Source organism: Lacerta agilis, chromosome 10, assembly GCF_009819535.1.
Source record: "Lacerta agilis isolate rLacAgi1 chromosome 10, rLacAgi1.pri, whole genome shotgun sequence".
Classification (NCBI taxonomy): domain Eukaryota; kingdom Metazoa; phylum Chordata; class Lepidosauria; order Squamata; family Lacertidae; genus Lacerta; species Lacerta agilis.
In genome coordinates this window covers 31,875,871-31,887,945 of record NC_046321.1, presented here as the reverse complement: position 1 = coordinate 31,887,945, position 12,075 = coordinate 31,875,871, and the positions used below count along the sequence as shown (strand labels likewise).

General features: G+C 44.8%; 2 protein-coding genes across 3 annotated transcripts; one reads left to right on the top strand and one right to left on the bottom strand.

The window, feature by feature from the left end:
• Window positions 1-1,118: 1,118 nt before the first annotated feature.
• Window positions 1,119-5,609, top strand: CYREN (cell cycle regulator of NHEJ). Of its 2 annotated transcripts, none has more exons than XM_033162537.1 (4): window positions 1,119-1,352; window positions 3,202-3,376; window positions 4,312-4,378; window positions 5,196-5,609. In XM_033162537.1, exons 1-4 carry the CDS (start codon window positions 1,136-1,138, stop codon window positions 5,433-5,435), a joined length of 699 nt encoding a protein of 232 aa, XP_033018428.1. In that variant the 5' UTR covers window positions 1,119-1,135; the 3' UTR covers window positions 5,436-5,609. The 2 variants fall into 2 exon arrangements, with proteins under 2 accessions (XP_033018428.1, XP_033018429.1); XM_033162538.1 differs by having other exon boundaries at window positions 1,237-1,352; window positions 3,252-3,376.
• A 728-nt stretch (window positions 5,610-6,337) lies between these two features.
• TMEM140 (transmembrane protein 140) lies at window positions 6,338-7,653 on the bottom strand. The gene has a single exon (XM_033162539.1). The coding sequence runs from the start codon at window positions 7,627-7,629 to the stop codon at window positions 7,027-7,029; it is 603 nt and encodes a 200-aa protein (XP_033018430.1). The 5' UTR covers window positions 7,630-7,653; the 3' UTR covers window positions 6,338-7,026.
• Between the last annotated feature and the right edge of the window lie 4,422 nt (window positions 7,654-12,075).

The following is a 12,075-nucleotide window of genomic DNA, read 5'->3' as shown; positions in this document are numbered from 1 at the left end:
TTTTCCCTGTGTGTGTTGCTTCTGTGGCTTTAAAAGAAACTTTATGGACCACGAGGGTCATTTAGCCTAACCTCTTTGTGGTGCATGGGGAGAGTAACACAGGTCTTAATCACAGGGTGATGTGGAAGGGAAACTCTTTAAGTTTCTGTAAAGCGTTTTACACTGAAGAAGCCTTTGGGTGAAGATCTTTGGGCGAAGGGGTGGAATACAGAATTAATAAATTTATAGAACCATACCCCTTCTCTCGAATGGGACGTGGGTGGCACTGTGGGTTAAACCAGAGGGCTTGCTGATCAGAAGGTTGGCGGTTCGAATCCCTGCGACGGGGTGAGCTCCTGTTGCTCTGTCCCAGCTCCTGCCCACCTAGCAGTTCAAAAGCACTTCAAAGTGCAAGTAGATAAATAGGTACCGCTCCAGTGGGAAGGTAAATGGCGTTTCTGTGCGCTGCTCTGGTTCGGCAGAAGCGGCTTAGTCATGCTGGCCACATGACCCGGAAACTACACCGGCTCCCTCGGCCAGTAACGCGAGATGAGCGCCGCAACCCCAGAGTTGGACACGACTGGACCTTGTTGTTGTTCAGTCGTTCAGTCGTGTCCAACCCCATGGACCAGAGCACGCCAGGCACGCCTATCCTCCACTGCCTCCCGCAGTTTGGCCAAACTCATGCCAGTCGCTTCGAGAACACTGTCCAACCATCTCATCCTCTGTCGTCCCCTTCTCCTTGTGCCCTCCATCTTTTCCAACATCAGGGTCTTTTCCAGGGAGTCTTCTCTTCTCATGAGGTGGCCAAAGTATTGGAGCCTCAACTTCAGGACCCCTTTACCTTTACCTTTACTTTACCCCTTCTCTCAAAGAGCAGTTTACTCCAGCAATAAAGTATTTCACTTAAGTAGATGCAGCTGCCATGAGATAAACAGGAGTGGTTTACTCTCCCCTGCTGTTGGTACTGCAGAGACTATATATGACGGCGCAAGTGAAGCTGCGGTAGCTCAGCGGATGCACAACCCGCCTTTGCTGCCTTCTCAGGTCCGTTTTGACTGCTGAGATTTTCGGAAATGCAGCTTCGGGCAGGAGGCGGAGCCTGGGAGAGAGATTCGCCCTCCATTGAAAGCTGCAAGGAGGGAGTTGTCAGCCAATGGAAGGAGAGGGAGGTGGAGCCGGTTGCTCCCGTGCAGCGGAAGAGACGCTTGTTCCCGGGCGGCGCTCGCGGGAAGCTGCAGTTCCAGGCAGGGAGTCGCGAAGTTTGCGCGCGCGGGGGGAGCCGCTTGTGCGGGAGTCCTTCCTGGCTGCAGTTCTTGGCGTCGGGTGCGAGGATGAGCGAGCAAGAGGAAGAAGCGTGATCTACAGAGGTGGTGAGCAACCCCCGGGGCCTGGCTTGAATGTTGAGGCTTCTTAGTAGAGTGCTTGTTGTTTGCAAAAGTTAAAAGAGTGGCCCACGGGACCCAACTCAGCGTTGCTCAGCTGGGAGTTAAACATGCAACTAAACATCCTTAGTAAAAAGTTGCCGGCCAAATACCTCTGGAAAGCTCTACGTTGTAGATGACACAGCGTGGTAGCACAGTAGTTGTCATCCCATTATTCTCCTACCTAAGCTCCTGAGAACAGTCTCTGAGGACTGAATATACGAACTGTTTATACACTGATAGTGACTGAGCGCTTGGACAACTGCGCAAATAAGGGGCGAATGAAAAGACAGCTTATTTGCCCTGAAATCATGTCTGCATTGAGTGTTTTGCATTGGGGAGGGGGCGCATTGCTTAATTCTTTTGCTACTGTGCTTCTCTCCTGCGGGACCTGCCCTGAAGCACAATTAGAAACAGGAGTCCTGTATAGGTAACAGGTCCCCACCGCTCTCTCTCCAGGCCTGCAACATGGTGTCATTGCATGTACTTCATACTTATAACTAAAATTTATCTGCTGCTAGATTACCCTTCATGGGAATTGGTGCTTGGGTGGCAAGAGTCCAGACCAGGGTTGGAGAACCCCTTTCAGCCTGAGGGCCACATTCCCTTCTGGACAGCTTTCCAGGGCCCGCAGGCCAGCTGTGGGCAGGACTGGAGAAAAAATTGGGCGGAGCAAGGGATGTCACATTTACCATAGGCTAGTTTCTACACTTATTCACACACCTGTTTGCCCCCAGTTCATACATTATCAGAGTTCAGGGACACCTTCCAGCCACCCCCTAGCCCCGAAAAGTGTGTGTGAAGTGATGGGTTTGACTTGGGAGAAACAGGTGCTGCCTGGGAAGAGATCCAAGGGCCAGACAGGCCTGGAGGGCCAGCTTCAGCCCCTAGGCTTGAGATTCCTCACCCACCCACCCCCCACCCCGGTTCAGACAAATCCCTTTCACAGGTTGCCAGAGGTATCTCTTGCCAGGACAATGATCTATGCAGAAATCTATGCAGGAAATTCCCCTTTCTCAGAGAACTTGCAGGAGTTGATTGAATGCCGCTCCAGGCAAACTTCCCATGTGCCCCTTGAGCAAATGGACGGGTTACTTCCGGGTTTGGCGGTTCACGCATGCGCAGATGTGTCAAATGACGTCACATGCATGCGCAGAAGCACCAAATCGCAACCTGCGCGTGCACAGAAGCGGCACTGCAGGTTGCAGACTGCTCATGGTGCGAACAGGGCTCCGGAACAGATCCCGTTCGCATCCAGAGGTACTACTGTAGTTGCCTGCGCTTTATTGTACAGTTGGTTTGATCAGGGATGTTAACAAAAAATAACAGTGAGAGTGTATTGTAAACGGTGTTGAGAGCTTCTTTTGTTGTTGTTTAGTCGTTTAGTTGTGTCCGACTCTTCGTGACTCCATGGACCAGAGCACGCCAGGCACTCCTGTCTTCCACTGCCTCCTGGAGAGCTTGTTACAGGGTTATAAATTTTAGCAAAACAAGAATAGCTGTGTCTTGCTTCTCTCTCTTTTTACATAAAACTAGTGCTCCTCTTTGTGCCCTGTCCTGAGCAACAGCTGCTGGACTTTCATAGTCCAGCCCCTTCCATGTCTCCTAGGTTTGCCTGCCTCTCTTCTTCCTGTCATCCCTGTTGATGTCATGAAATTAGAATGAGTAGACTACTGAACTGAGCCATTATATAACTTATTCTGTGATAATCAGAAAGCCCATTTATAAGCTCACTCCCCTTTCTTGTAGACGGCTCAATCACTGTTCCCTAATAAATAATATTAACTCTGCTGCAAAGGGATTCTCAGTTCCCATGTTGTGAAAGCTGTTCCCTGTCTTCTGGAACAGAAGGAAATGGGGTCTCCTGAAGCAGCTAAGAGGATCCTCCCAGCGTGGATGACAAAGAGGGTGACTGAGCCAGCACAGCAAGTAGGGATGAAGCCAAAGAGAAGGAAGAAGGCAGCTTTGGCAAAGTAAGTTGCTTTTGTGTTTCTTTTAAGCCAAGGAAGGTTGGGTTTCACCTTGGCCTCTACTTGGGTTTGGGCCCCACAAAAACTTATATGACTCTGAGGTTAAGAGCCTTGTGCTCTACCAACTGAGCTATCCCAGTCTTCCATCTAGACGTTTGACTTTCTCTGCATGTTAATGGGAAGGGCTGTAGCTCCGTGGTATGGCAGGTCCCAGGTTCGTTCCCTGGCATGTTGAGATAGGGCTGGGAGAACCCCGAAACCATGGAGATTTTGCTCCTAGCCAGTGTAGACAATGCTATGCTAATGGTCTGACGTAGTTTAAGGCAGTTTCCTCTATAAAACATGTTGGTGGCTCCCAAAGAAAGGCAGAATAACTGGCACACTGGCAGTCTTGTCTTTTTCCCCTCCATCATTAATGGGTTTGGAAAGCATTGCCTTATACACTTTGAACATGTTCAAGTTGTTTTGTGCCCAGTGATGGTAGCATTAGAGGTGGCAGGGAATAGAGCCTATTGCAGATTTTGGTGCCAGTGTTGCTATGGCAACAGCACTGACCATGCCGATTCAACTAGAAGCTTGTCTGCAGTCTTGTGTGAATTTAACACAATTAAAATTTAAAATGTGAATCTAACGCTGTATTGTTTTAACATTCGTTTGGGAGCCGCCCAGAGTGGCTGGGAAAGCCCAGCCAGATGGGTGGGGTACAAATAAATTATTATTTGTGGGCGTCAGCTGTGCTGCTTCCGTGTTCCAGTTGCTCGTAAATGTTTCGGTGCAGAAGCAGTCTGGCCCAGTCCCATCTCACCTGCTCCATTCTAAGTTTTCGTTAAGTCTGATTGCAGAAAATAAAAGTTTTGGTGTGTATGAGCATGTACTTTCCAAACTATCTTCTGTCTGGTTGATTTTAGATTTCATGAAACATTTTTTTGCTGTTGCAGATTTGAGACTATCTATTGTATGAATGAAGCTGAGCTAGTAGATGCAGCTCTTTGCATTATGGCTGAGGTGAGCACTGATGGGTATTTGCACCTTCACTCCCATCTGATGATTTTTGGCTGACCCTCTTCTGTTAATCCTTCTCTCAGTAGAATTGGCTGAGAGAATTACATTGTGACTGAAACGTAGTTTATATTTGCAGTTGTCCCCTTCTCTGACAAACACAGCAGTGGCTCCAGCCTGTTTGTTTGGCCATGGAGAATCACTTGAAATTTTGAAGTAAGGGACCAGGATTTTGAATGGACTCAACATTCACAATGAGCATGTATTCCTACTTCCCTGGGCTGGACATAAAAAATTATGCATTTATTCCATGCTAGGCAACTATGTACCCTGAATACGGGAGTGAATAGACTTTTGTGACCTCCATTTTTAGCTCCCTGCCCTTTTGCAGGCCAACTTTGACAGGAGAGTGTGGCCATGGACATTCACCATTATTTTTAAAAAATATTTGTAATGACAAGATATTGACCAACACACATTGGCACTTCCCATGCATCAGTTGATGCTCAGGGAAGGTCAATCCTGCTTTCTGTAGTTTAGGTATGCAATAGTTCCCTGCAGGTAACACTTTTGCATACCTGAACTAAGCAAGATTGAATGCCCCCATGTATCAACTGTTGTGCAGGGAGGTCAATTTTGGTTTCAGCTGCAAAAGCAGCTGATCTAGCTGCGACTCCAACTCCCCCACACTGGACATCTGATATGGTTTAGGGAAAATTGCCTGGTGGTCCAAATTTGGCCCAAGTGCTGAATGGAGGTTCTCCAAGAGATTGCTACCTAACATGCCAAAATGAGTACTTAACATTATTCTTTTACTTGTTAGAATTGCATGGCCAAGGAAGCTGAGACAACTTCATCAGATGAATCCCAAGAGCCTGAACAAATGCTGGAAAATCCTGTCTGCAGTTCAGTTAGTGGCAGCCACCAAGGCAGAAGAACCCCCAATGTTGGATCCAAACCCCCAAAGGAGTTGAAGGATTTAGGCTGCAGTGAGAAGACCAAATGTGAGCAGGAGGAGGAGGAGGATGCCTTAAAATATGTCCGGGAGATCTTCTTTACTTAACTTTAAAGCATAAGCAGATAATGCCTTATTTGAGACTGTGGCAATTTGGACACATGAAAGTCAGACAATTGGTTGCCTATCCCTGTTCTGTAAAGGATTGCTAAGCTAATGTTGGTGAAGCACTTAAAAAAAGGAGTACAGAACTGGTAGATAAGATAAAATGCTTCCAATGGGTATTTGTTCTGTTTTTAATAAGTCACACCGAGTAGTGTTTTAACAAAACTTTAATTTCCATATCTCTTGTATAAGTAACAAAGACTTTGGTTTGGCCACAAGACACTTGGAAAAAGTATTATTTGGCTACAATTGTATAATGTTAAGCTTCCCAAATGCTTTGTTTAAACTTAATAGGAACTGAAGGAAAAGAAAAACCTCCCAGCATCACATAGCAATATGGCTACACATCAGCATATATAATTAGAGAACGCTCCCACTTTTATCAGTCACTATCAGTATTCTCATGATAGCAGCAGCTAGGTGTCTGCAACGTGTGTTCAACCATACTTAAACAAATTATTTTGCAAACAACTAAACACAAAGGAAACCAGGAATCTTGCACATGGCAGAGATGGGAGGCCGTGACCCTGGAGTAAAATTCCCATAGTCCCTCCTATTAACCATGCTGCCTAGGACTGGTGGGAGTTGGCAGTCCGAACAAGAGGGCTGCAAGGTCCCCACCCCAAGCATAAAAGAAGCAGCAGCCCTGTGCACCGTTGCATTTGATTGATGGCATGAATAAATGGAATATTAGCAGCCATCACTACACAGGGAAGTGAAGTAATCCTGGCTCCTGTTCATTGAACCTGTCTTTGGTTGAAAGCTAGAAAATACACAACCACGTCCAACTTTAAACGCCTTTGATCAATACAAAAGTTTTTAAAGAACACTGTATATCACTTCCCCCCCCAAAAAACAAAACCCAAAACTTGTGCAACATTAGCATGGTAGTGGTAGAACAGCATGCTACAGTGGTAGTCTCAGCAGGGATGAAGATGCCTCTTCCTCTGATGAGGGTCACTCCGTCCTCAAGTTTTTGCTCGCATTACACGAGTTTGGAGAAAAGAAGCAGCAGGATAAGTCTCTTCAAAGCAGTGAGTGACTCATGCTGTACTTTACTTTCTCTAAATCTCAGCACAGATGAGAAAACTGCTCCTCTGCATATGGCAGAGGATGGGGCAATTGATGAACACAAATAATGACTAGGCTTGTAAGTCAAACCATGACTTGTGAGATACCTGTACTACTAGCTTATCTTCTATCAATATTTTTTCCCCTAAACAGTTTGGATGCCCAGCAAAATTTCAACACTGCCAAGCAGCAGTTAGCTACTGCTGACTTTTAGAGAGCCATGTATTGATCACACCTAAATGAGTGCTTGATTGAAGAAGGCACCAATCATGCAATCTCTCCCTCCCTCCCCCGGCACTTAATAAGATAGAGAGAGAAATATCTGTGTGTTAGGAATGCCAACTCTTCCCCCCAACATGCTCATCGTTCATGTGAGGGCTTGGAAAGGCATCAGGGTCAATGGATCCACTGATCTTTTAAATCCACTACAGCATTTGGTATCCCAGGCAGGAACTTCACATATTTACACAGGAAAGATTTGTCCTTTGGGTAGAGCATGCTTGCAATGTGCAAGGAACAGGACAATAAAGATCAAGTGGAGTAGCATCAAAATGTGAGCCCCAGCTAGGGCTACAAAAACCTCGCCAAATTCAGAGACCCTTATCCATGGCTCAGTGTGGAAGATGAACAAAGCGACACCAACGGGCAACATCAAGCTGCCAATGGCCAAAAAGATGCAGGCCAGTTTGAATCCATCTCTGTCTTTCAAGCACATGGCTTGCAAAACTATAGTGGCAACAAAGAGGCACAAGACTGGCGTAGAATATACACAGATCCTTGACAACACCAGCGCAACACTGTTGATGCCCACCTTCTCCAAGTTCTTGAAGCATTCCAGTTTTTCTGCTTCCTGGTCCCACCAGCAGAAGTTGTAAAAGCCAATTTTTCTGGTGGGAGAGTCCACAATATTCCCAGCTTTCCAGATGAGGGCGTAAAGCAGCAGAGTTACATAGCCAATTGCCAATAAGAGATTATTCAGGTAGAAAAGCCATGGGCTGAACCTTTGCCACTGCAGACCAGTGCTGGGCTTAGCAATGTCTTTCGAGCATGGCTGTTGTATTTTCATCCTGGCCACCTGGAAGGAGAAAAATAACAAGTTTCAGTTTCAAGAGGTCAAATCCCCACTTAGCCTAGCCCCAAAGCCCACTTGATATTGGGCCAGCCATATTCTCAGCCTGAGAGGATAAACAGTAGGGAAAGGTTGAAAGAGACCATGTATGCCACCCAGAGCTTTTTAGAAGATAAAACGTGTGGCTGGTTAAAATATAAGTGTAGGGACAGTCTGGACTGACAGGTGTATGGCGTGCAGGTGGTTTGCTAGTTCCCTTGGACTAATCACAGACTCTGTAAAAACCACAGGAGTAGGAAAAACAGGGAGAAGCTTTATAGTCACATCCTCCCAGCCGTCAACCCCCAACAAAAGAGTTGGGTCTCAAGGGGGTGAGCATCCCGAAAAACTCTGGCAATCCCATCCACCACTGACCCAAATGTGTTTTTAAGTATACACAATTTTGGCTTTGCGTGCTATCCCTGTAATCACCTGTAATTGATAACTCAGGATGCAACATCGAGAGGTTCTGTGCACAACTTATCTTCACACTGCTCAGCAGCATTTCCTGGTGGAGGGGTGGTGGTTGTATGATGGGAACAGCAGCTGGTGATTTAGCTTTCAAACAGCTACAAAAATGCTGCTACTGCAAGGAGTTCTCGGTCATTAACACTGGGAGTGGTGGGGAGAGACATGTAACATTCAAATGTTCCTGTTGCCACTGATGACATGGGCACTACTGAATAGGAATTGGGGGGGGGGAATTGCAGCCATATTCCGCTTCTTGTGGACTACAGTAATGGATGTGCCATCAAATGGCCTTTTCTCAGCACTAAGATTAATGTGGTTTGAATGGGAAGGGTGAGGTGAGCAGTGTGGGTGCAAAATCCTGCAAAAAGCACCACCACCTTGAACTGTGTGGCTCCAATGCAACCAAAGGGTAAAGAACATGGGAACGACTCTTAACTACAAAGTTATTCATGGGGATTGATGCAAAAGGATGCTTTTACTTCCAGTTTCAACACATATAAGTGACATTTGGCATGTAAGGTACCGGAGTAATTTAAGACTGCTGTGACTAAGAAAAGGATTACAAAATCGAACTCATTGGCCTCGTTTGCATGCAAGGCTCTCTTGGAATTTTGAGAACGTGTCATGGATATCAGTAACAGGACAGCTGCTGTGGGGGCACGACACATCACAAAATGCCTGTTGTGGGAGCATGACTTACTACAAACTGGCCATTGCATCTAAAAGAATGTAAAAAGACAGGACCAGGAAATGGTCCGGTTATGTCCCATCTATCAATGGGAAACAGACACCTATATCAGCCACCACATTCTCTCACAGTGAAAAGCTTATTTGTATCTCCTCTGTTCGGAACAGAAGGGATGGTAGGTGTCCAATCCTGTCATTCAGTGAAAATAGGGCCACGTTTAAAGAGGAACTGCTGGAAATACTGGTGCCTGCGAATGCAATGCTGATGACCCACCCATCTGTGAAGCAATGGTTTGTTTAACTGAGTTGCCCTGCAGATGATTAAACAAACCATGGCTTGTTTCTTCAAAGGCTGGCTTATTTTCAGCTGCTTTTGCCTTGTGCCTTTGAAGCTTGGTGCACACCTGGTATAGGGTAGCCAAACAACCCATGGTTAAAGGAAGGTGCTGGCTTCCCACGCAACGCCGAGTCATAGCTAATGTTCAATACACCATAGTTTAACAAACCATGGCTTAGCATTATACAAATCAGGCCAATGTGCACTTGTCTCTTACTACCTATGCTTCTTTTGCAACATCCTTTCTAAGGTTTCCCTCCAGGCTAACATCTGGCTGAAATTTTGAAAACCGACACACATCAGGCTTCACTGTGGAAGAAAATCAAGAGTAACTATTGTCCTATTGCTCCAGATATTTTTCCTCAGGTACTCATTTATGCTGGGTGAAGAAGTCAATTTCTATTACTTAGTACTGTTACAAGAGCACAAGTTTTCTCTCTGGGCCAATTGAACAGGGTAAAATTGACAAAAGCTTTTGGAGATCATGATCCAGTTTTGTTTTGTTTTTAGTAAATTGCCTTATCACTTGATAAGGCACCTTTGTCTGTGACTGTTGTACAAGACAATTTGGTACCCCAAATATAAAAGCTAAAATGTGGGTTTTAAACGATACCCTATCCTGTGGTATCAGCATCATTTTATGCTATGCTGTGGTAAAAATGTACATTATCTATCTGGAAATTTGATACCCTTCAGGTCTATGTCTTCTGCTTGCTGATAAGAGGCAGCACTGGTTGCAACTTCTACACAACTGACATAATACTAAGTTCTGGCAGCTATATTCTAGTAAAGTTTTACTCATACTAGTTGTCAATGTGATGCTACCAGATGCTTGCCTCCCCCCCTCCTAAAATGGGGAGTACTTTACACAGACCATCTAATCTATACATTATAACATCAAAGTGTGCAAGACCATGCAAGGCTGGAGGAATCAAAAAGATTGAAGTGGAGGAGGAAACACGAGGATGACCAATACTCACCTTTTATAAGACGCAACTACCGGTAGTTCTAACCAGTACACAGCAACCAGCAGACCAAGGCCTCCTCAATGCCTGGAGTGCATCATTGTGCCACCTATGGAAAATGAGATTTCACCATGTCATCCATCATCTGCTCAAAGTGTGAGTTGGCCACAACATTTAATGATGCTACTACTACTGTGCTGGCAGCCAGAATGATGCCATTATGGCATGGGAAATTCCAAATAACACCCCTCCTGCAGGCATATAATAGCGAGACAGGAAAGAAGCATGTTTTAATTGACACAGTAAAATAAGGGCAGGCAATACAAAGCAATTTGAGGTTTCAATGGTTTCCATGGGCGATATTTAATGTGCTTCACATTCCAATTGAAATAAATGGGACTTAAAAAGAGTCCCATTTGGCTGGATTGCATGATTGGAACTGAGCTAGAAGGATGGATGCACCCTCCCAAGACTGAAGGGAAAACTCCAAGCTCAGAGGCAGTAAATCTTTGATGTTCAGATTCTGGGAGGATAAGATGCTCTCTGCCCAACATGTGGGCTGGCCACTGTTGGAAACAGGACACTTAATTAAACCAAACATTTAATCTGATTCAGCAAGGCTCTTCTTGTGCATATACACATTTTTTGTTTTGTTTTTGGGGGAGGTAGCAAACTCATCAGTCTTAGCCAATACGAACACACACTTGTGCTATATACTAACTAGTAGCTTCTTAAGATTTCTGTATGATGCCTACCAAAGAATTGTTTGATTTTTGGGTATCATCCAAAATGCCCTTTAATGCCACCACCTTGCTGCAGCGCCAAGAAATTTTCACAAACTGCGCCATTATTACCTAGCAGTTACTCACTTCCATTTTCAACTCCTTTCCCACAAGTTAACTTGTTTTCTTCCTTATCAGCTAGAAAAATGAGTGAGCAGTATTTGCTTCCCTTTCCTTTGCAGAAGCCAAACAGATGCCAGTTAAGCCTGGATGTATACAAAAATATGTTTTGCTTTTGGTTGGTGCTCAAGATTGCAACATTATGCGGCTCACTTTTCATCTGGATTTTGTACTTAAAGCTGGAATGTGTTTTTTGTCCCCAACTCGCTTGTTTCTTTGTTATTGCTGATCTATAAGGTTTTTTTTTAAAAAAAAATGACAGTAGAGTTGTAAAGCTTGAAGGGATCCCAAGGGTCATCTAGACCAGTGTTTTTCAACCTTTTTTGGGCAAAGGCACACTTGTTTCATGAACAAAATCACGAGGCACACCACCATTAGAAAATGTTAAAAAATTTAACTCTGTGCCTATATTGACTATATATAAAGTCATTTTTCAATTTTTCCCACGGCACACCAGGCAACATCTCGCGGCAAACTAGTGTGCCGCGGAACAGTGGTTGAAAAACACTGATCTAGACCAGTGTTTTTCAACCTTTTTTGGGCAAGGGCACACTTGTTTTATGAAAAAAATCACGAGGCACACCACCATTAGAAAATGTTAAAAAATTTAACTCTGTGCCTATATTGACTATATATAAAGTAATTCTCTTGAATAGGAATCAAATAAACACAATTTTTCCCACGGCACACCAGGCAACATCCCGCGGCACACTAGTGTGCCACGGAACAGTGGTTGAAAAACACTGATCTAGTCCAATCCCCGGCAATGCAGGAATCTCAACTAAATTATACATGATTTAAAAAGCAAGATCTGCAGAAGTCTCTGTAGGCAAGAGAACCTTTGATTTACACTACAGTATTTAACATTGGATATATATTTACTTCAACAGTAAAAAAAAAGTTTTAAATTTGTCATTCTATACACGATAACACAACCAGCACACAAATCAGGGTGACAGATTTAAATCTGGACAGTTGGGCATCAGCCGAACAGCAGGCAAAAGATCACTGAGCTGCATTTGAAGTACAGTACTGGGGGAAA